At 42.1% G+C, this 20950-nt stretch overlaps 3 protein-coding genes across 3 annotated transcripts; 2 read left to right on the top strand and 1 right to left on the bottom strand.

Annotated features, from left to right (window-relative positions):
• The first annotated feature begins 894 nt into the window (after positions 1–894).
• On the top strand, positions 895–1380 carry LOC128752195 (liver-expressed antimicrobial peptide 2). The gene is made up of 3 exons (XM_053853144.1): positions 895–960; positions 1034–1173; positions 1347–1380. Exons 1-3 carry the CDS (start codon positions 895–897, stop codon positions 1378–1380), a joined length of 240 nt encoding a protein of 79 aa, XP_053709119.1.
• A 1053-nt stretch (positions 1381–2433) lies between these two features.
• On the top strand, positions 2434–14994 carry LOC128764470 (AP-4 complex accessory subunit RUSC2). Its single transcript, XM_053874189.1, has 10 exons — positions 2434–2615; positions 6948–8169; positions 8259–8442; positions 8512–9378; positions 10759–10835; positions 10898–11072; positions 11309–11414; positions 11501–11547; positions 12365–12971; positions 13033–14994. Exons 2-10 carry the CDS (start codon positions 6988–6990, stop codon positions 13148–13150), a joined length of 3363 nt encoding a protein of 1120 aa, XP_053730164.1. The 5' UTR covers positions 2434–2615; positions 6948–6987; the 3' UTR covers positions 13151–14994.
• fam166b (family with sequence similarity 166 member B) lies at positions 14964–20119 on the bottom strand. The gene is made up of 7 exons (XM_053874253.1): positions 19998–20119; positions 19439–19524; positions 18527–18735; positions 17015–17163; positions 16684–16768; positions 15496–15708; positions 14964–15426 (listed from the first exon to the last, which is right to left on the bottom strand). Exons 2-7 carry the CDS (start codon positions 19474–19476, stop codon positions 15305–15307), a joined length of 816 nt encoding a protein of 271 aa, XP_053730228.1. The 5' UTR covers positions 19477–19524; positions 19998–20119; the 3' UTR covers positions 14964–15304.
• Between the last annotated feature and the right edge of the window lie 831 nt (positions 20120–20950).

The following is a 20950-nucleotide window of genomic DNA, read 5'->3' as shown; positions in this document are numbered from 1 at the left end:
TAAACAAAAGGTTAAAAAAAAATAACCGGCATGGTAGAAAAAAAATCATCAAGCAAAAAACCAAAAACCTTTTTTTTTTCTCCCAGTGTTTTTTTTTTTTTTTTTTTTTTTTACTTGATGGAAATGGGCTTCCATACGTTTATGTCCTGGGCTCACTGGACATAAACAAGTAACAAAGGGTGTCGTATAACAGGAAATGCTTCACTGCATTCTCAGGGACAAAATTTCAACACCCAAGTGGAGAGAAGCATCATTAACTGAAGTGACACTGGGGTAATTATACAAAGCCAAACCGCTGCAGCGACAAAGGACCTGCTTGTCTTCCATACCATTAATGGGCCGTTCCTTGCTGTCACGTTTCTTTGAAAGCATTCTTAAATCCACCTGCTGAAGGGCTGGGAGTGTAGCCTTTCGACTGAGACCAGGACCAAACTGAAAATAGAACACATTCATTTCTGACGACAAAAGAAATGCTTGTCATGTTTTCCAAATGAAATCTCAAACTGCAATGGCTTCAATGGAACAAACTGGAAGCCTTTTGGTGCCGACATGGTCTTGACTACATCATTAATATGTGTCTTTGGTCAGGTGGACAGTAAATGATGAATGTGCAGATCAACCGATTCCACGTGGAATCTCTCATGGTGAGAAGGGTAAAGAGTACTTTCCTTTCAGTGTTTCTGACCCTTGCCCCCAGTTGCTACTGGAAACCGATATGACATTTGCAACACCTAGAGCCACTTCCGTGCCAAACCTTTAACACTCCGGGAAACTCATGACTTATTATTATCAGTGGGCTGCTCCTCCCTAACCCAATTAACGCCTTTAATACGGAGGGTAGGCCACGGCCCTGCAGTCTCGCTGCCTTCGAGCTGCACCTGCTCTGCAGAGAGGATGAGCACTCTCGAGCAGAAAGTTATCATCGTCTCCATTTTGATGCTGCTGGTCTGTGCCACACAGGTGAGTCCTGTTCAGGCAAAGGCGTGATTGTCATTTCCTTTTTCCTCCAAAAAGTGCCTTTTGCCCCTCCCAGGTGGATTCGCTGCCCATCCCAGACGAGTGGACCGGTTTAATACGGAGGACGAAGAGATCGTTGCTGTGGAGATGGAACAGCATGAAGCCTGTCGGTGCCAGCTGTAGAGAACATCTGGAGTGTGGAACCAAATATTGCAGGTGAATTAACGTCCTTATATTGAAGTAAAAATTTGATTTATGTGTGAATGTGAACTTGAATGTTTGACAGTATCAATCTCAATTCATTGTACTGTGCACATTCGTTTTGATGCATAGCATTGATGAAATCATGGCTAATGTCTAAATGTTTTTTGTTTTTGTTTTTTCTGCAGGAGAGGTATCTGCTCTTTCTGGCTTTCAAGCTAAAGAACCTCCATGCGTCTCTTTACATTCACCCCCTTCATGAATCAAAGTCTCACCTGAATATCAGCCAAAAAGTTGCGAAACATTAATGCTGTGACTCCATCTGAGAAGTCATGAGAGCTTATCAGGTACTAGTAATCGGATGTGATTGTGCGGAGGCGAAAAAACAAAGCTGTAAAGGCCACGCGAGCAGCCACACACCTCCATCTAGGGTCACGTTGATAAGTATGACAGTACAAGTATCTTTGGCTGTGTAAACCTCACCATGTTTTAATGAGAAATATAAATACCGTGCAATGCCTGTCAGCTGTTGTTTCATATTTATTTGTAGATATTGTGTATGATGTAAATACAAATATATGTTGTGTTTTTGTTCAATATTTGTCTGTGTGACATTTTGCTCTCCCATGGCAATATAGCTGGGCTATACAGTAAATAACTGGTCAACTGTTGAATTGAGCGATACAGTTGCGATGCAAGTTTGTTTTGCAAAAATAACTTGTTGTTAACATTGAATTCTCAAGACAAGAAGCCGTGAAACGCACAGAGAGGAGGTTTCATGACCACATTCCTATCATAAATAATACGACATGCAAGCGAGATATGAAGGGAGTCAAAAATGGTCGACAAGAATATACAACTGAAATGGAAGAGGTAAGACACAGATTATGCTTCACAAGCTCTATAAATATTGGGTCTGATTCTATTTAATAATTAACAAACAACTATAGCTGTTATAGATAACAAGTAGATATGAACTCAAGACACAACGGAAGTCATTCTTGAATCGTTTTGCTGCCCCATGGCAAAATAATAATTTAGTATATAGCACACGATTAAAGTACGTTATATAAATAATATACTTAAAATGATACCGATGAAGGATTTCTCATTTTTGTTTTCGTTAAATCTCTTCGGCGCTGATCTAGTTTCCTCCATGTTGTCATGGATACCTTGAGTGACAATGGCTGCTCTCGTCTCATTGGCTGGAGGCGCCGTGACGTCAGGCCTCCTCCGGCTCGCGGGGTGCAGAAGCGCTTCTGTCCGGATCTTGGTGTCGGACCGGTGTCACCCCGTCGGTACTCACCGCTCCTCACTTGCGCGCTCATGATGTAGCCGACTGTTTTATCGTGACGTCAGATATTGGCTTGGTTTTGAACATTTTTTTTCCGAGATGGAGGATCGTTGTGATGACACAACAAAGTGACCCCGTAAGAGGACGTGACTGAAGACTGCGAGTAAGTGTCTTTCACTGCTTCTGAACATCAACGACTCAGTAATCGCTTTAGATTCTCAATTAAACTGGAAAGTACAGATGTTATCATGGGAAATTTGACCACATTCCTATTTGTGAAAGTGCACATGAGAAGATGCTTGCGCAGGTATTTTGATGTTTGCACGGTGTGAGTGTTTGGGAAACGATCGCCTTGACACATAATCCGCGTGACTGCTGTGCTGCTGCGCCCGTCAGAACGCTGCTTTCTTTCGTGTCCCGATTGAGCTCCTTCTGCTTCATTTACCATGTTCTCAACCACGCACGTTAGCTGACACCTGACCCTGCTCTCACTGATTTAGCTTTTAAGATGGAAGATCACTTACACGACTGAAGTATATTGGATTCCAATATTGCGTGAATAATTGAAAGAAACTGGGTATTAAATGTGAACTAGAAAAAAGATGTGGACACTTCATGAGCAGCTCAGAAATTCCTCAAAATTGGAAAAGGTGTTTTTGTATTTTACTATGAGGACAAATACATGCGTAAATTATTGTGTAGAAAAATAGAAAGTGAATTTAAATGCTGTGGAGAAATGCTTTACTTTTGTCTGTGGAACAAGTTAAATTCATGTATAGTATGTAGGGGGAGGGTCATGTCTTGGTCATGAAATGATGAATACATGAATAACGCTTGTCCTGTGGTTGAAGATGAGGACGAAACGAATAATTTAAAATTTAATTCAACAATAAATTATCATGACAACACACAATACGTCCCGGATACACTGTCACATGCACTGTTGCTTTTAAGTGACGTTGAATATTGTCAGGTCATTCAGTAAACTCAGCTCAGACCACAAACCATGAAATACATACGCAACTAATTCACTTTAATAGGTTTAAATGCAAAATGTTTTTAGTCGAATCAAAGATTGAGGTTCTATCAGGAATTTCATGCTTCACTAAGATTCAAGTGCATCATAACACAGAACACTCAATCGTCAAATATCACTAACGCAAATCCACTTTCTTCCGAGGATGGTAGGGGCTCTTCTCCAGGTCTCTGACGTATGAATCAGCTTCTCAAATGAGCCCTCAAAATACTTGGAAACTGAAGACCCTAGTGTCCTTCATCTGCCACCGGAACAAAAGCTCAGAATAGAAGACTTGGGCTTCTTCCTTTGTCACTGCTTTGATTCTCAATGTCCAAAATCTGAAAACATCTGCCCATCTTGAGGCAAAGACTTCACCGTGGAGTAAACCTTAATGTGAATAATAATGGTATACATGTTGAGTGAAGAATATTCCTCAATATTTCGTCAGTTTGTTTGGTCTTCTCACCTGCATTGTTGTAGATATGATACACAGAATCTATTTTTTTAAAATAAATTAATAAATAATCACTCACTGTAATACATTGAATTTGTTAAAAGAATCCGTCAAGTTGTGGTTTGAGAGGTAGTTTTGTAGCTTATCACTGCTTTCCACGGCAACACTTTGACCCATTTCTTCCCATTGAAACCACCAGTCTCATGCTCCCTGTGAGACGACTGACTTGGTCCAACAGATCTTTTGAAGTCATCAAAGCCATTCAAGTGTGCTCCAGTGCCTCACCGTGTTTGGGGAACTTCCTGCGCCGTCACCACAGAAGCCTTCCTTCTTAGTCATTCTCAGTCCGCACAGTCACATTGGCCTACTTGTGCTGAACCCGTGAAATGCTGACGCTCAAGCACTTCTTCTTCCAGGCTCATCTCTTCATGACTATTAGGGCCAATCGAGAGAATGACATGAAAATCTACTGTGTGCTGGGAGACAAGTGACCATTGAAAATCTTTAAATATCCATCACAAACTGATGTGCTCTTCTTCATCTTCCTCTTCAACATGGCTGAGTGAAAAAGCTCTGAAGGAAAAATTCAAGATAAACTGCTTCCCTGGTCTTAAAAAACACGAGGAGCTTTGTCATCTGCTTCAGACTCACTACAGCCACTGATGCTATTCAACATCTTCCCCTTTTAGAGACGTTTGACCTGGAACTCCTCAGGATCAGACCTTCTATGCAGATCTGCAGACCCAGCCACCCTGAAGAGGTTAAATATAAATAGTTTTTGCACAAGAAAATGGTGTTGCCATCGCAGGCCCCTGCTTGTTGATGTGTTTACTCTTTCATGGCTGGTAGTCACAGTGTGACCGTAAAGAGGATTAGATCCCCCACACATATTGAGGTTGTTTTTACATCCAGGCCAGACGGGGAATCCGGAACACTTCAAAACAAAGGGTGGAATCTAGACTCTTCACTAACATATACTCATCTACATGCTAACAACTACAGTAATTTAGCTAGGTAATGTCAAGTAATGATCTTAATGTCAAGTATTTGATTTGTATGCACGTGGTCTGCGTCTTTGGATGGAAAATATGCTGTTTTTATGTTGTTAATATGTGGACAAGTGTTCTCCATGAGAGTGTTATGTGGTTTATGCGCGGTGTGATTGGTTAAAATGAAAGAAAGTGTGTGGGACTGTGGTAGAAAAGATGGATGTGAGAGTATATTTAGAGGAAGCAGAGCTGGAGGAGCATCTCTGCAGTGCCCTAGTTTCAGAGAGAGACAGCGCAGGGAGGACTTGCTCATGCCTGACTGATGCCAACAGTTAAAGCAGACAACACAGCAGGACTCAGCACTCCACTTTTGACAGTACAGACTGGTGCTTCCTATGTTTGTGTGATCTTTGAATCACCTAATGTTTCCTAATAACACCGTTGAACACGCTAAAGCTTTGCTCAAGTTTGGGCTCCTCCAGGTGATCGATGGATGAATTCAGCCACAGCTGACTGTGGAAATTCTGCTCACCCATTCAGCAAATCTGAATCTGAGAAAGATCGGTCATAGGGCTGGAATTTAAAGCCTTCTGAGGTGGAGGTCTCTTCTATTGGAGCCATGCAGAATAATCGATTAAGTGATGAGATTTTCAGGCGTTTTACTTAACACACCCTGAAAAAGACGCAGACAAACTGCGACCCAGAGGCCAAATGTGGCCCTTTGCCTGTATTTATGCAACCCATGTAAGGTCAGCGCAAAACTACAAAAGAAATTGTTCTTTTTTTTAATTTGCAAATTACCATTTCAATTCTAAATATACTGTTTCTCATAGGATTTTCTTGCCTTCACCCATTGTCTGTTTTTTTCAAATTTTTGCATGGATAGTTTTATTGAAATGTTGAATTTCAGATTACATTAGAGTGACTTTATTCTGGGGTAATGGGGAAATTTGAGTTGTTACAGCAGCATACAAACATTAATGAGTTATTAAGATAATTTTAATAGTATTTCTTGTCCTTCCAAACAACTGAAAGCAAACATTTTTCAATTCACAAAAATGCTTCATCATATTTAAAGGGCTGTGAGACGCTCAGTTTTAATACATGAGCCACATATGGTGGCAGTAGTGTGTCACCGAATTGACTTGACAGCTGCAAATCTGTGATAGTTAACTATGGAGAAGTTCTTGGAAAGAAAAAATGATCAAAAAAGTGAAGGTTTTGAAAATTAATTAGAACATTTTTTGGCGATACTCATTTATACTTTACTTATATCTTCTTTCGAGTTTGAATAAAACATATTATGTTTATCTTATAATATTTAGACGTGGTTTTATTATATTTATTTTATTACGAATTTTATTCCTTTTTTTTCCTATTTTCTTTTTTTCTTCAGTAAATTTGATGAACATAACTTGCACCTGGTTCTGCTGCTGGTCGGACTTTTCGAGGACAAATAAATATCTTTGTGATGATCACATGGTTTCATGTCCTTTCACAAGGTTTTGTTTTGTTTACATAGTAGAAAAGTAGATTAGATATGTTTATCGATCACAAATGAAATCAAGAGTAATAAATCAGTTCTATTACTTGAATGGGCCCCGGGCCCATGTGTTCTGGGAAAGGTGGGCCCCGACATCAAAAAGGTTCAGAACCACTGATTTAAAACATGCTCACATGGTCACAAAGATTCGATGCCCAAAGACTTCCATTCACAGCACACCTAATACATTTTCACTAAACTTAAACTTTAAAGGACCTTAAACCTTAAAAAAAGAAAATGGAAAAAATGGTCATTTTGAGTCATATCTATACAATGTGTACATCTTGTTATATAAAGTTCTTTTTTTTTTCAAGCCAGAAATCGGAGGGAACTCTGTTGCTTTGCATCAAAAACATTTTATCTATAGAATATTCTACAGATATTTTGGGCAAAAAAACTTGTTGGAGTCAGTTGGAGTTCATATCTACACGGTAATTGTATAAATCCAAATATTTCACATTAGTAAGTAACAGGATTTTCTCTTTTCCAAGGATTCTTTTTGAGGATGATGCGGACCTTCATCACCACAGCATGATCGGATCATCTGGACTCTCCGGCGACACCCTCATTGCCTGCCACTTTCCCGTTCTTCCTATTCCCACATGGCAGTTGCCTGTCCAGAACGTGTACACCTCCAACAAAAGACCTGGTCGGTTGTGCTCGGCAGGTCTGACGCGAGCCGTGTCTCTCCCAGAGCAGGAGACTCTGAAGCAGGAGAGTGTTGTCACCAGCAGCCAAAAGCATTTCTCCAGCAGCTACAGCAGTCTGATCGAGGACCGGGCGGAGGAGGAGGGGGCCAGCGAGAGCAGCGGCAGGTACGACTCCACTTCATCACCTGAAGACGAAAGCTGCAGAGCAAGAGGGAATGTCAGGACACACAATTCCTTCCTCCCAACTCGAGAGCTGGACGAGGAAGATGAAGACAGTGATGGCGACAACCTCCATAGGTATCATGAAGACTCGTCTTTTGTGCTACATGGAAATCCCAACTGGCCGCAAACGTGCGATGAGGGGCGGTATTTGTTGACTCACAGAGACCTGAGTGGTGAGTGGGGTCAGGAGGGGACCATGCTGGGGTGCGAGAGACACCTCGCGGACACACATTGTAACAACACGACGTCTTGCTGTCCACACAAATACTCCCCGGAGCTGTTTTCCAACAGTCTGACGGAGGAGGTCAGCGAGTGCTCCTCCAACAGTTCTGATGGTATCTTGGTGAACTTCTGCACGATCTACAACCGGAGCAGCAACCCCGCAGTTCCTCTGGACCTCTGCAATCCGGCCGATCTTCACTCTCCTGATGGATCTGTGTTCCTTAATCTCCACCCTGTTGTCCACTCTGTCAACCAGGAGCTCCATCAGGATGACTCAAGGGTGTACCCCTCACCAAATGAGGAGTCACAGCAGCCCTCATCTTCTTCATACTGGTCTCCTCAGGATTTTGATTCAAACTGCAATCTAAACTTCCTGGACCCGTTAGCACCGTGTCTCACTTCCCTGGAGGTCTCAGACCTCGCCGCGTGTCTCCAAAGTCAAGCTACCGTGTCCATGGAATCTCAGCAGAAGTACTACAAGCTGGTGACCTGTGACCTCTCGTCCCAGTCCCCGAGTCCAGCCTGGTCCAGTCAGGCCAGCTGCCCAGAGGGTCCCAGCACCAATCCTTTTCATGCTTGCACGCTCAAGAAAGCAGGACAACGCACAGGTCTTGAGAAGGTAATACGGTCGTATAACTCTGCGTTTTAATGATGAATGTTTTTGGGCTTCAAATTTATATACTCATTTCTTGCATTTGTGATTGGCAGGAAAAAGAAAAGCAGCACCGACAGACTGAGCAGATTGAGGGCTCACCATTGAATGACTTCCAGGTCGCCTCAACCTCAACTGGGAAAGACAACATCCAAAGCACTTCCATCATGCCCACCTATCTGGACACAAGGACTTCAGCCAGCCACCAAGAGCATGGAGATGTGGAAGCTGGAAGGAATGGTACGATCCAAGTTTATTCAGCCTTACAACATGTCTTGGTCTAACATTAACCTCTTCTTCTATGAACAGCAACGCCCTCTAGCAGGACGGGGTCATGCTGCGGTAAACCCCAAAGACCAAACTCTCTTCCCATCCAACCCATTGTTCTCACACCACCAACCAAACCTGCTGCTCCAGCTCAACACTTGGGCTGCCTACTGGATCGCTACATGAGTCAGAAGGACAGCTCTCAACCCAGCAGGAGGTTCAAATCTAAAAGATATTCTTCGGAGGCTTCACCCGTTGACTCTCAGTGGCCCATCTTCCTCGAAGCTCCATCCAGCTCCGATACCTGCTCCACCTGCAGCCCGAGTCCTGTGTGCCTCAACCGGAGGAACACATGGAGTCGCTCCAGAAAAGAGCCACAAAGTCCGTGCAATCCAAGTTGTTTAACAGCAAAACCAGCGCTGACGCGTGTGAGCAGTCAAGCCAGCACGGGCAAAACAAACCCCTTTTTAAACATGATGTCACCCCCAAATCAGCTTCTGCATGTCCAAATACCAACTTACAAGACTCGTGACCCAAGTCCAGATCAACCACTGGCTTGTGTGGTCAACCATCCTTCGATACCATGCGCCCCACCAACTCTACCTCTCACTACAGAAACCCACCAGCGGATCCCATCTTGCCCAACAAGAAGCTCAAACCCTCCACATCAGCCTCCAGTTTCTCACTCCGTCCCTGACTCCAGCTTTAGCTTCTCTGCTGCCCTTTCCTCCGTGGTTCCTCTCTCCTCTCTGGGCTCTCTGATCTCCTTAGCTGCATCTGGCCTACACAGAAACCAGAGCAACCAGAACACCGACTCACTGATCCAGAGTGACAAGCCGCCCACCGAGTTCTGCCTTTCACCCGAAACCTCCTATGAGTCGATGTCTATCAGCCACCTTCAGAGGAGAGGTGAGTTGGAGGATAGCGCCGTCATGAAAGGTGACCCTGCTGCAGGAGGGATTTTGTCACATCATGGTTGCTGTGTTCTGAGACGCAGCGCTTCAGCAGCGCTTTCAATACCCTGAAGGGGCTTCCGTTCAAACATGACCTATTTATAACTCTGCTCACACATGATTGGCTGATTTCTTTGCTCTGCAGCCAATGCCTGTGTGTGTGTGTGTGTGTGTGTGACCTCCCTGAGCACCACACTGAAAAAGAAAGTCTGCAGAGGCAATGCAACCTAATAATTTACCACAAAGACAATCGTTGTGTTTTATGCAACGCTGTGTCGATGATGTGAAAAAGAGCAGATGTCAGCGCAGCATCTGACTGGTGCAGCTCTGCAGGCAGCATCAGAAAGCTTGAAGAATTTGCTGTGCACTTCCAGGGATGACAGAAAAGGCTCAGAGAAACAGAGTTTAATAAGCTTGAATGAAAGCGAGGCACTTACACTACATTAATATGACAATATAGTCTGAGAATCTTCTCAATTATTTCCACAGGTCCTCCGTTGTGACCTTGTCAGTTAAGCCTGAGTCACAGTATTTGCCGATTTCTTGGAAGGAAAGATTAGAGTCAGTAGACAGACACTACTGCAAGTGTAGCGTGAGACTCACGGATGGTTCATCGCAGTGTCTTCGGTTATGCTGGAACAATCCATCATGGTGAAGGTTTCATATATGTTCCTGCCACCTTCATGTCATGACTGAGAAGCTGCTCCGCCTGGCAGTTGGCACTAGTAACTAAAACAAATGAGTAAATCTATTTCAGCGAAAGCAGAAAGAGCTCTCTATCTAAGGCTTGGGAAAAAATAATTCTGAAATATAGCGCAATTTTTACATGACGATATTAAATATTGAGATAGTTGATGAGAAATATTGAGATAAAATAGATATTTTTAACCAGAATCGTTTTTCCCTCATTATGACGCTGGCAAGATGCAACACTGTATCAGTTTTCTGGTAAACAGTCGGGAATCTGAGTTGAAGTGCGTCTCCTGCTCAACAGAGCGGCCGATCAAACACACAAGTTTCATACAAACCTTTATTTTCAAACACTAATCATTGTCAAACGTAAACCAAGGACTCGTTGCTAGAGTCACGTAGCTGGTGCTTGCATCTGGCAGCCATCTGACACTCCACAGTGCCATTTCGTGACCCCAGGCTGCATTCATAATAGACCTAATATTAATATAGACATAGTAGAAAAGCCTCTTTTGTGAGAGTTTTACACTGGTTATCAGAGTAGAGGCGTTATTTTTCCTCATTTGATAGAGTTTTCCTCTTGAGAAACATCTATGGAACACTGTGAAAATACAATCTTTCTGTTTCATCCAAACCATTGTTGTAGGTTTGCTGCGGTCTGTGAGCAGGGCAGTGGATTTGATCATGGCACATTTTGGCAGCAGCAGGGACTTTGAAGAAAAGGTAAGAGTCAATACACTCGGGTTTTCGTAAACAATCTGGTTTGACTTGTTTTTACGTGGCAGATGCGTTTGGGTAACAGCTTTTGGAGTCCTACGATTGGTGGTCTGGTCCTCGAACACTTGTGTCCTGCGATACAGAACATTTTAGAGGACGGTATGAGGGATCACAAACTGGATCTGATCATCGGTCAGCGTCGCAACCACTGCTGGAACATTGTGGAGGTCTCGACTAAGATTGGTATGTTACGGAATTCCTGTGAAGAATAGCATGGAATTTCACGGGACTGTGAGAGGAGGAAATTTGAGATGAATTAGCACCAGGTGGATAAAAACAGACTAGTAGATGTTATTGGGCTGGTAGAGGATTGGTTTGGTGCCACATTCAGAAATCTTGGAGAGCAGATGATAATTTACTGCTTTACAGCAGATGCCTGACCTTCCTACCTAACGTGTCTTTTCCTTCTTTGAAATCAGGTCCATCCACAAAGGTCCTTTCCAGTCTGGTCTACAAGATCCAGCAATGCCCCCAGCTCACCAGCTCCTGCATGAGACTGCGAGCCTTCGTCATGGGCCTGCTGAAGTCAGTGAGCAACAAGTTTGACTGGGAATGATGTCAAGAACCTTTCCAGTGGATTTATTAATTGTTGTCCATGTGTTTTGCCTTAGCTTGAGAGCATTGGAATTATGGCTCACTCATCTACTGAGTCTTAGAGGTGAGAACCTTACAGACCCTTACAGATAAAAAAAGAAAAGGGAGAAATTATGGGACATAGAACAGGCGATTGAATTTGTGCCTGTGTGTTACAAACCTCTACTTCCACCTGCTGTCAATGATATTTCAAATGCTAACAAATGGAATTGGATTAAATAGGTAAAATGAATGTAGATCAAAAATAAAGGGTAAAATGTCATGGTGGCTCAGGGGAACAGACCCAAGTGCTAACATTGGAGCTGATTCACAGAAGACTTGAAGCAACGAGGTTACAATTAACAATGTTTAAATACACAACACACAAGAAGAATAATAGGACACAGACAGGAAAGGAGGAACTAAAGACGTCGCCACCAAATGCGGAGCGAGGGAAACACTCAAGGACGGGGAAAAACCTGAAACAGAAAAGAGGCGAATTACAATCAAGCCTCACTCACAAAGAAAGGTGCTCGGTGGTGGAACATTCAAAGACACAAGAGAAAACTAAACGTGAGTACAACAATCTCACACGAAGCTCGAAGCTGATAGAAAAGGACAGGAAATACCCAAGGAAGTGGCAGAAAAGGCACGCACAATCGAAAGATATAAAGAAACACAATACAATTAGTCTTGAGGGGATCTTTACCGGGGGATGCGGAACAACCATCTGGCACCGGAGACTGGAACCAAGGTGTAGAAATCAGATCAATCAACGGCTGGGTATGACATAAAATGCACTTTCAGTTAGTGAATTTTGAGAGCATTTTTTCTGAAGCCTAGATCCGTCACTCATATTCATCATATTCTTCAAGTTAATGAAGTTCTACTGCCTCCCACAGATGTTGTGACATCACACTACCACTCCTGGGGCTTCCTGTCCATGTCCCTGGATCGATGTCAGCCCATGTTCCAGGAGCTTCTTCTTTTGCTGCAGCCCCTTTCTGTGTTACCCTTTGACCTCAACCTGCTTCTTGAGCCGCGACTGATACAGAGCCAACAGCTTTGTTCTGAAGCCTTGGGCGTCTCTTCGCCACCGCCCTGCTCTGCCCTGTTAGCTACCAGCTGGCCACAACTGCAGTGTGACAGGCAGATGAAGACTGAGTGCTGTGCTGCAGAACTGTTGACAAGTTTGCCTCAAGACAGCAAGGAAATCAGGAGTCAAATTTTGTCCCCTATTGCTGAATGGTGGCCGCAGGATGTGGATGTGTTTGAGGCCGTCGATGAAGCAGAGCAATGGAGAAAGAACAATGAAGACAATTGGTCACAGATAAGCATGGACAGCAGGCAGGGCGGAAGTAGAGAGGGGACCAAGAGCGGAACCCCAAATGTGTCACCCAGTATCCAGTTGGGGAACGACCACCAAGGTGGACTCCGCTGGGCCAAACTCTTCGGCGCCGCCGACACTTCTGCTCGGGCCGAGACAGTTTCCCAAACTCAAGTGAAACGGTAAGAGAAGAATGAAAACATCTTTACATTCACTGGCTAATATCTTGTCATTGGCTTGCAGGTGCAGTCGACCGTCACAGTGGCTGAGTTTGGACAGGTCACATCTGGGCCTTTTGGCTCAGTCCTTGAAGGCTCTGACACCAAGACGAGACAAGACTGACCTGGATGACGAGTGCTAAGTTTTATTTTGATGTTTTTTTTAAAGATAACTCATGACAGTCACGACAGCTTATAGCCAGGAACACAACAATGTCAAAAAAAATATATTTTCCTTCATATTCAAACCTAGCCGATGCTAGCACTGCTTTTTTATAGTTGGAAATCGAACCAATTCTTGACCACCAGCTGATTTGAACACAGTAGCACTTAAGGTAGCAGTTGCCTTTCTTTGGTGTGTGTGAACAGCAAACAAACACTGTGAAAGGATCCACAGCAGTTTTTCTGATGTCTGCCCATCACATGTCTCAACACCCGCTGAAAGCTTTACAGTTGGACGACAAGCACTGGACTTCACATGTGAGTGTTTCAGTGTGTACTGTATGTGTCCCTCTGGTCCTCAAATGGCCGAGCTCTAAATTATTTTTATATCATTATTATTTATACGATTGAAATTAGACCGTGATGGAATTCCTGTCCTTCTTCCTTCTTTTGTAATTTCAATTCTGGGTTTTACCATTTTAGCACACCAACCGTGTGTTTGTGTTGCCCCCATATGTAGCACAGGCATTCTGAAATGATGTCAGGGTCACGTAAGTGATTCTGTCCGGCTCAACAGCATCCAGAATTCAAACCGTTTTCATAACGCCAAGCCTCACCGCAGCAGAGCACCGGACGAGGATTGAGCAAAGCAATATAGCTTGTCTGACACCAAAAAGTTTGACACACTTTTAATCCCAGGTGATCACAAACTATTCTCACAGGTGCAACACTTTAATAGCCTAGCCATCCATTCAGAGACTAGACCAGTGTGCCTGGAGAAATCTGTTTGTTGTCACGACTATTGCCCCTGTGTGTGCTTTATTTCATCCATGAATCTCAGCATGGAAGTGCAAGTGCTTCCGGTGCAGATTACCTTCTTTAAAATGTGACATTGTCGCTTTTGTGACTTTCTGTTGGTGGAATTTTACTACCTTACCAATGCTTATAGACCCATAACATAGAAACAATGTAGGATTTGAAAGAGTGTACCCATAAATGATAAATTCGAATGAACCCATGATGCTTTTAACTACTCAAATCTCAATGACCAAGTGGTCACATGCTAAGTATGAAACAATGCAGGAAAAAGAACCTCAGAGAAATTCTCAAAAGCGTCTGATTTGTAATAACCTTTCCACACATTGCTGGTGTTCCTTGGGCATTTGGTTGCAACATTTTCAATTAGCATGCACAAGTGCAAAATACCTTCCTCCAAACGTCTGTACCTTGTTTGCATTAAACTAGGCCACTTGGATTATCGCCGCACTTCCTTGTGACATCCTGTAATAAGAAACTGGATGATTGACGGCTTATGATCTGGTTCTGAAACCATGAGTTAATGGGGAGGTGTGACGTTGATCTATTGTTACTGTTTGTGTTTCCTGTATGGCAAGTCAGTCCTTAACAATACATTTCATCCTGTCAGCCATCAGTGTTACCAATGGCGTTTAAGAAACACACGTGTGTGCCGTCAGCGTCTTCCAGTGCTTCCAAGCATTATTTCTGGTGTTTGTGATCGTGGACCATCTGTGATGATACCCCTCACCTGCATGAATTGTCAACTTCATACCATGACTTCCTGGCTTTTCCTAAACTACGGGGGATAAAATGGTCAGAGTCATATCTCGTCTTCCACTGGCAATTTTTATGTATTTTTGAACCGCACTTATTTCAGGTATATAAAATACTTCAGGTATTTTATTCGGCTGCTTGTGGGGAAATATTTTTTTGCAATAATGTGAAACATGCCTGAAACCTTGAACAAATCCTGTAATGACAATCAAACTCTTCCAATAAAGATTTAACAGTTTATTTGTGTATTGAATTCCATGGTGTAGAACAATATTTCCAGTGCATTGTTTTGACTGATATATGTCGATGTAGAAGTTGTATCTCTTATCTCTTATATCCAACACTGCATTGCTCCAAAATGATACATGATGTCCACATGACGGTGGGAATTCCTCAGCCGGACAGGTATGTTTTCCGACAGCAGCAGGCTCCAGAGAAAGCAGTGATGCACACACCCTGGACCTGGTTTTGTTTGTTTCACTCGAGCAGAGGTGGTTTCCAGAGTGCCATCGATCAGAGGCTCAAAAATCTGGGGTCACTACATTTTCTTGAAACAACATATTCTATATGCCTGTAGTTATAAGGTTGTTTTTTGGATTCGCCAGACGGTTCTTCATGATTCCGCTTTTTTCCAGTGCGTTCTGAGAGAGCTGACCAAAGGTTTGTCCGTACATGAACTTGTACCCTGTGAAGGTGACAAATGAATCAGTCATTGGAATGCTGGAAACGAAAGGTGGCCAACGGTGACACACACCTGGAATGTGTCCAGTGAATGAAGGCAGCACCCCCTTGTTCGTGGGGTAGATGTTGGTGTTGGCTTTGATGGCGGGCTCTGACCCGTCTGGGCTCTCTTCTCTGGTGGGGAGACCACGGCGTTGCTTGCCAAACTGGATCAGGGCCTGCTTTGTTGTGATGGGGTAACCTTTCCCAAACAGGAAGCGCGATTTCGGCACATGACCTGTAAATCCTGTGGAGCAAGGGAAAAGAGTACAGACTGTGCAGTCAGTTTACATTTTAATTGTCAGTGTTATTTTACCATTAAGTTTCTCCTCGAACCCAAAACATCCACCAAACCCAGCATAAAAAAGCAACCTCTTGAGTATGGCATCATCACATGCATTTACCCTGAAAATATTTCATTAGTACTTGACATACTTCAAAGTCACACATATTTGAAGCACGTCAAATTATGTGCTTCAAAGACATATTCCAGGGTTTTTAAAACAATTCCTACGATTGACGGTTTTGATTTTGATCCCGATGAAAACTCATATTGCCGTTCATTTCTTTAAACCATTATGAAAAGTCGCATGGTGAGTTTTTGGAATGTAGCAATGAGCTATTCATCGCCGCCGTGGCTACGTTTGTCAAAACAATCCCGACTGTCTTATATCAGAGATGGTCAGATCATGTCACTCATACACCCTGCCTCACTTGACCTTCAGGTCGTCCAATCTTATCGTAAGAATCTTGAGACAGCTTTACACGCAAGTCTGTAAAAATACATCTGGCAGGACTCCAGCCACTCCCAGCACATTTCACCCTCAGATGAAGACAGAATGAAACAGAGCAATGACGCCCTCTATACCTGTTCAAGAGTGAATCTCCAGTAGGTGTCGCAGGTACAAATATGATTTGTAATATGATTTGTAATTTCTGATTTAAGAGTCAAGAGAAGAAAAGGTCACCTATTCTTCAACAAACGCTAACAGAGAAACAGTTATTCTTTTTTATTTTACTTACAAAAAATAACTTGGGACATGTATGATATGAAATTAAAAGTTTTGGATAAAACTAAACACAAAATTAAAATAATGGATCGATTCACGGAAAGAAATTGAAATTATTCATTTGCTTTGCATTTTTTGGTAAACGTACATAAGTAAATACATGTCACAATCCTCCACCTTATTTCTCTTCCACTGACTTTTGTGCGTCTCACCTGAGATGAAGTACTTTTGGGGGTCATCATCATCCAAGAAGTACGCCTTTCCACTTGGAACAAAAGTGTTCAAGGGTTTATAGACCTGTGGGTGGAAGATTAAGATCCATCTTAAGAATTCATAAATGAATTGAGTGAAAGGTGGTACTTGATGAAAATGTATGTTATGAATCAAAATGAGTCTATTGGTCTTCATTTTCACTTAATTTAAAAACTGTTAGAGTTGTGCATGAGGTCAACAGATGATCAATGAACAAATCCACGTGTTTCTGAATCCATCCCGCTACAGTTATTTCTTATACTTTGTGTGTGTCTGTGTGCGTTACGCTACATCGAACAGGTTGGTGCTTTTGACCACACGAGGAATTGGAGGCTTCTTTTGGATCTTGGTCCGTTGGTCCTTGTAGAACTCAGTCAGTGCTTTGTGACACGTTTCTGTAAAGCTGCACGCAAAGTAGTTCTGCCTCTTTGGAATGAAACCTGAGAAACACAAAAGACTTAAGTGAGGAAACTACACTGCAGACATTTAGACATGTGACCACCATAATACGATGCACTTTTTAATCTTTATAAAATACATCATGCTTATGTTGTAGCTGCAAAAAATGGCTTCACTCGATACAAATGTCAAGCAATCGCCAGAGTACAGGACACACATGATCAGCTGCATATCGGAGTGATTTTCAGTCTGTCGGAAATCAGAATTCTTGTTGGAACTCAGTGGTTAGCAACTGTTGCCATTGACCGGCAGTAGGATGTTTTATGCCAGTAGAAAATATACATTGGTTAACAGGGAAACATGACAGAATCATAACACTGTGTCGTTACTAGTCAACCATCATCATTGCATACACCCAGATATTAAATAATGCTTAAAGTCCTTTCGAAAATCCCTATTCATTTGAGGAAAACTGTAGCTACTGACACTTGCTTGTTATTTTGACTGACTATTGGCAGAAACAAATTGCAGAAAACGTATTTGTTTCAAATGTGTCCTGAAAGGGGCGGGCAATATGGCAAAATATATCATGATTTATTTATTTACTTACTTACTTTAAATAACTGTTTGAATTGTATCAGTTATCTTTTGCATGACTTTATTGTAGTTTTGAGTTTCCAGACAAACCCTTTCATTCTTTGCCTGAACTTGTCTCGTGAAAACAATTATTCTTTCTCTCTTCACATTTTGTAGCGCGTTTATTTTTTTGTGCATTTAGTTTTTCGCCAGCTTTTAAACCACAAAGCAAACTTTGACCATCCATAAGTATCAATAAAGTTTTGAAGTGAGACGTCACGTTATCTGCCAGCTCTGTTAGCTCTGTGGTGCAGACAGTCTTTGGCGTCGCGGGTGTGACAAGGATCCCTCCCTCCATGGTTGTGTGGTCAAGTTAGAGGCGCATCAGGTTTAAAAACAGCAGGAAGTTGCGCATGTGAGCGGCTTCTTGGCTGTGAGTGTGTGGGAAGAGGAGCGCGGCGCACCACAGCAGCGCTGCTTTGACTGACGGACAGATCAGCGCATCAACACACTGTGGTGATTTCATGTCATCATATCGCCCACCTGAATGAGGAGAAACTGGATCATTTCTCCACGGCACACCTGACACTCTCTCACACCCCAGTTGAAAAATGCTGGTGTAATGCCATAACACACCACGCCACGTTGCCCCACAATATTGTATATTTGTAAATATGTTATGATGACTACCTGTTTGCACTGACCATTTACTTATTTCTGTTTTTGTGCTGACCACTTAAGAGCTCCTGTAACGGTAAATTACTCATTTGTGAGATCAATGAAGTCTATCTTATCTCATGTCTTTTTTTGAAGTTGCCCAACACCCACCTGTGTATCCAGGTATCATCTTTTTGGAGTGGCTCTCTGGAATATCTCTGGTGGTCAGAGGAAGTTCCGCCACCACATTAGTATAGTCCTCCCGCTGGATCACCCGACGGTTGGTTGTAGCCATGGGGGGAGAGTTCAGCAGCTCGGCAGTAAGCTGACCATAGGACTTGCCCATGGTGTACTTCAGCTGAGGGATGTAGCCAGTGTACCTGAACGCAACATGATTGGATAATGCAATGTTAGTGAGAACATTTTGATATTTCATATTGATGCGTGCGTGACCGGGCGTGGCACAGGTCACATGGTGCCGACTGACATTATTTCATTTTTTATTCACTCTATCTCTGTGACATTGTCCAGAGTATTGGAGGACAGAGGATGTTACTCAAATTGTGTAGCACATGTAATGCTGCGAGGACACTGTTCATAAAGTTCCACACAAAAACACAATAGAATCACTTCTATTATTATTCAGTAATTAGAAAATAGTTGTTGTTCCGGTTGTATCATTTTCTTTTGTTATGTTTGTCCAAGACACCTTGAAGGCTGGTTCATGAACACACTGTCCGTGGCAACAAAAAAAGTCCTGTATTATACTGTGTATTGTATTATGTGTTTTCATTGACAGTTTATTCTTGACAGCAAATGAGCTTTTTAAGTGGGGATTATCACTGCAATAATGAACTGAAGCCATCATGCATCTCAAACACTTTATAAGCTACTGTAAATCCATGGTCATGAAAAATAACAGTGTCTGCAACTGATGTATTACTTAACATTGCAAGAGGTGTATACTTTGCTTGTTGATGAATTCATGAAAGGGTTAGAAGGTTGGGAGTCTTCCAACCAAAGTTAACAACTATCTCATATGATGGAAGCGCACAAGCTGTTATTGGAGGAGTGGATGCTCACCCCGGTATGTAGTTGGCGTCAGGTGGGTATTTCTCCATCTTGAGAGCCAGAGAGTGAAACGGGTGGACTCAGGTGTCTGCTGGTTGCTATGGAGACGAACCAAACATGTCAGAGTTCAATTACACAAAGATGACGTGTGTTGCAGGATCAGATCAATTTGGTCTCAGAAGTTGGTTTACACTTTTTCAGGTTCTGGTTGTCGTGTTCTGCATTCACATATTATTTATATTGCTATGACAGAAACTGGATGTATTTTTGGTATTTACCATCCACATGAGATATGAACAGAAAATTCTGGCCCTGTTCATAAGGTATCTCCGCTAAAAAACAGCCTGCCTTTTTACTGTAAAAGGCTTTTATGGGCTTCAAGATTTTCTTACTTTATAAATGAAACTAAGGAATGCTGTGAAACCATGAACATTTAAGATGAAAAAAAAAAAGTTTCCACTTTATGTTTTAATGACTCTTTTGCTAATGTTGCAATAGTCTGTACTTTAGTCAGCCATTGATTATTGTTGTTTGTGACAACATCACATAGGATGGTGACATTTAACCTCACCCTTCTGAACAGTGTCTTCCAGCTGACTGATGCCCAAAGCTGGAATGCCGCATGCAGAACTCATTTGGTCGTATTTATAACCTCTGCAGGGGTGCTCCTTTCAACTTCTGTTGGCATGGTAACAATTGCCATAGCAACCGAGTCTGACCAATTAAAGGCAGAAGCAATCAAAGTTAGAACTGACAGAGAAGGCATCAGGAATCGAAAACAGAAGAGTCTCTACATATACTGCATATACAGTGTATATACAGTATATATACATGTGTGTATATATATATAGATATATATATATATAGCCTATAAATGACTTTTATTGCAAAACTCAAAAAATGAAAATGACTTGTCTGGTATCCTTGGACCACATGAACATCAAGGAAAGCAAAAAAAAATGATAAAAATGCACTAATCGAATTTTGTTGATTTAAAAATAAAATGGTCTTGACACTTTGGGGCCTGATTCAAAATGCCAAAAATTGCCTTTTTTTCCAAGACTACAAAAAAAGGCTTAAAAACATCTTGTCTGGCATCCTTGGACCATGTGAACATCAAGGAACGTGAAGAAATTGCTAAAAATGCAAAACTCGAATTTTGGCGATTTTCTGAAAAATTGGTCCTAACACAATGACTACTTACATTTTAAACTCAATTAACAATTCAGTCATTATATATGTTTTTTAAGCTGCATATACATGAGAAATATTCATTTTAAAGTAGGAGACAAACATTTTATGAAATTATTTAATACACCTAACTCAACTTATATTTTACGATCGAAACTCTGGAAAAAGAACTAAGAAATTTACTTTATACCTTTCAATTACCATTTCACATTGTGTCATACCCGGAAGTGGCTTGCGTTATTTGTTGTTGTCGTTGAGTTAACTGTATAAAAAGAATGCAAACAGGAACATGTAGAATGACTGAAATGCTATTTATGTTCAATATTGTGGCCC

This window comes from Synchiropus splendidus, chromosome 1, assembly GCF_027744825.2.
Source record: "Synchiropus splendidus isolate RoL2022-P1 chromosome 1, RoL_Sspl_1.0, whole genome shotgun sequence".
Lineage (NCBI taxonomy): Eukaryota > Metazoa > Chordata > Actinopteri > Syngnathiformes > Callionymidae > Synchiropus > Synchiropus splendidus.
This window is presented reverse-complemented; position numbering and strand designations above follow the sequence as displayed.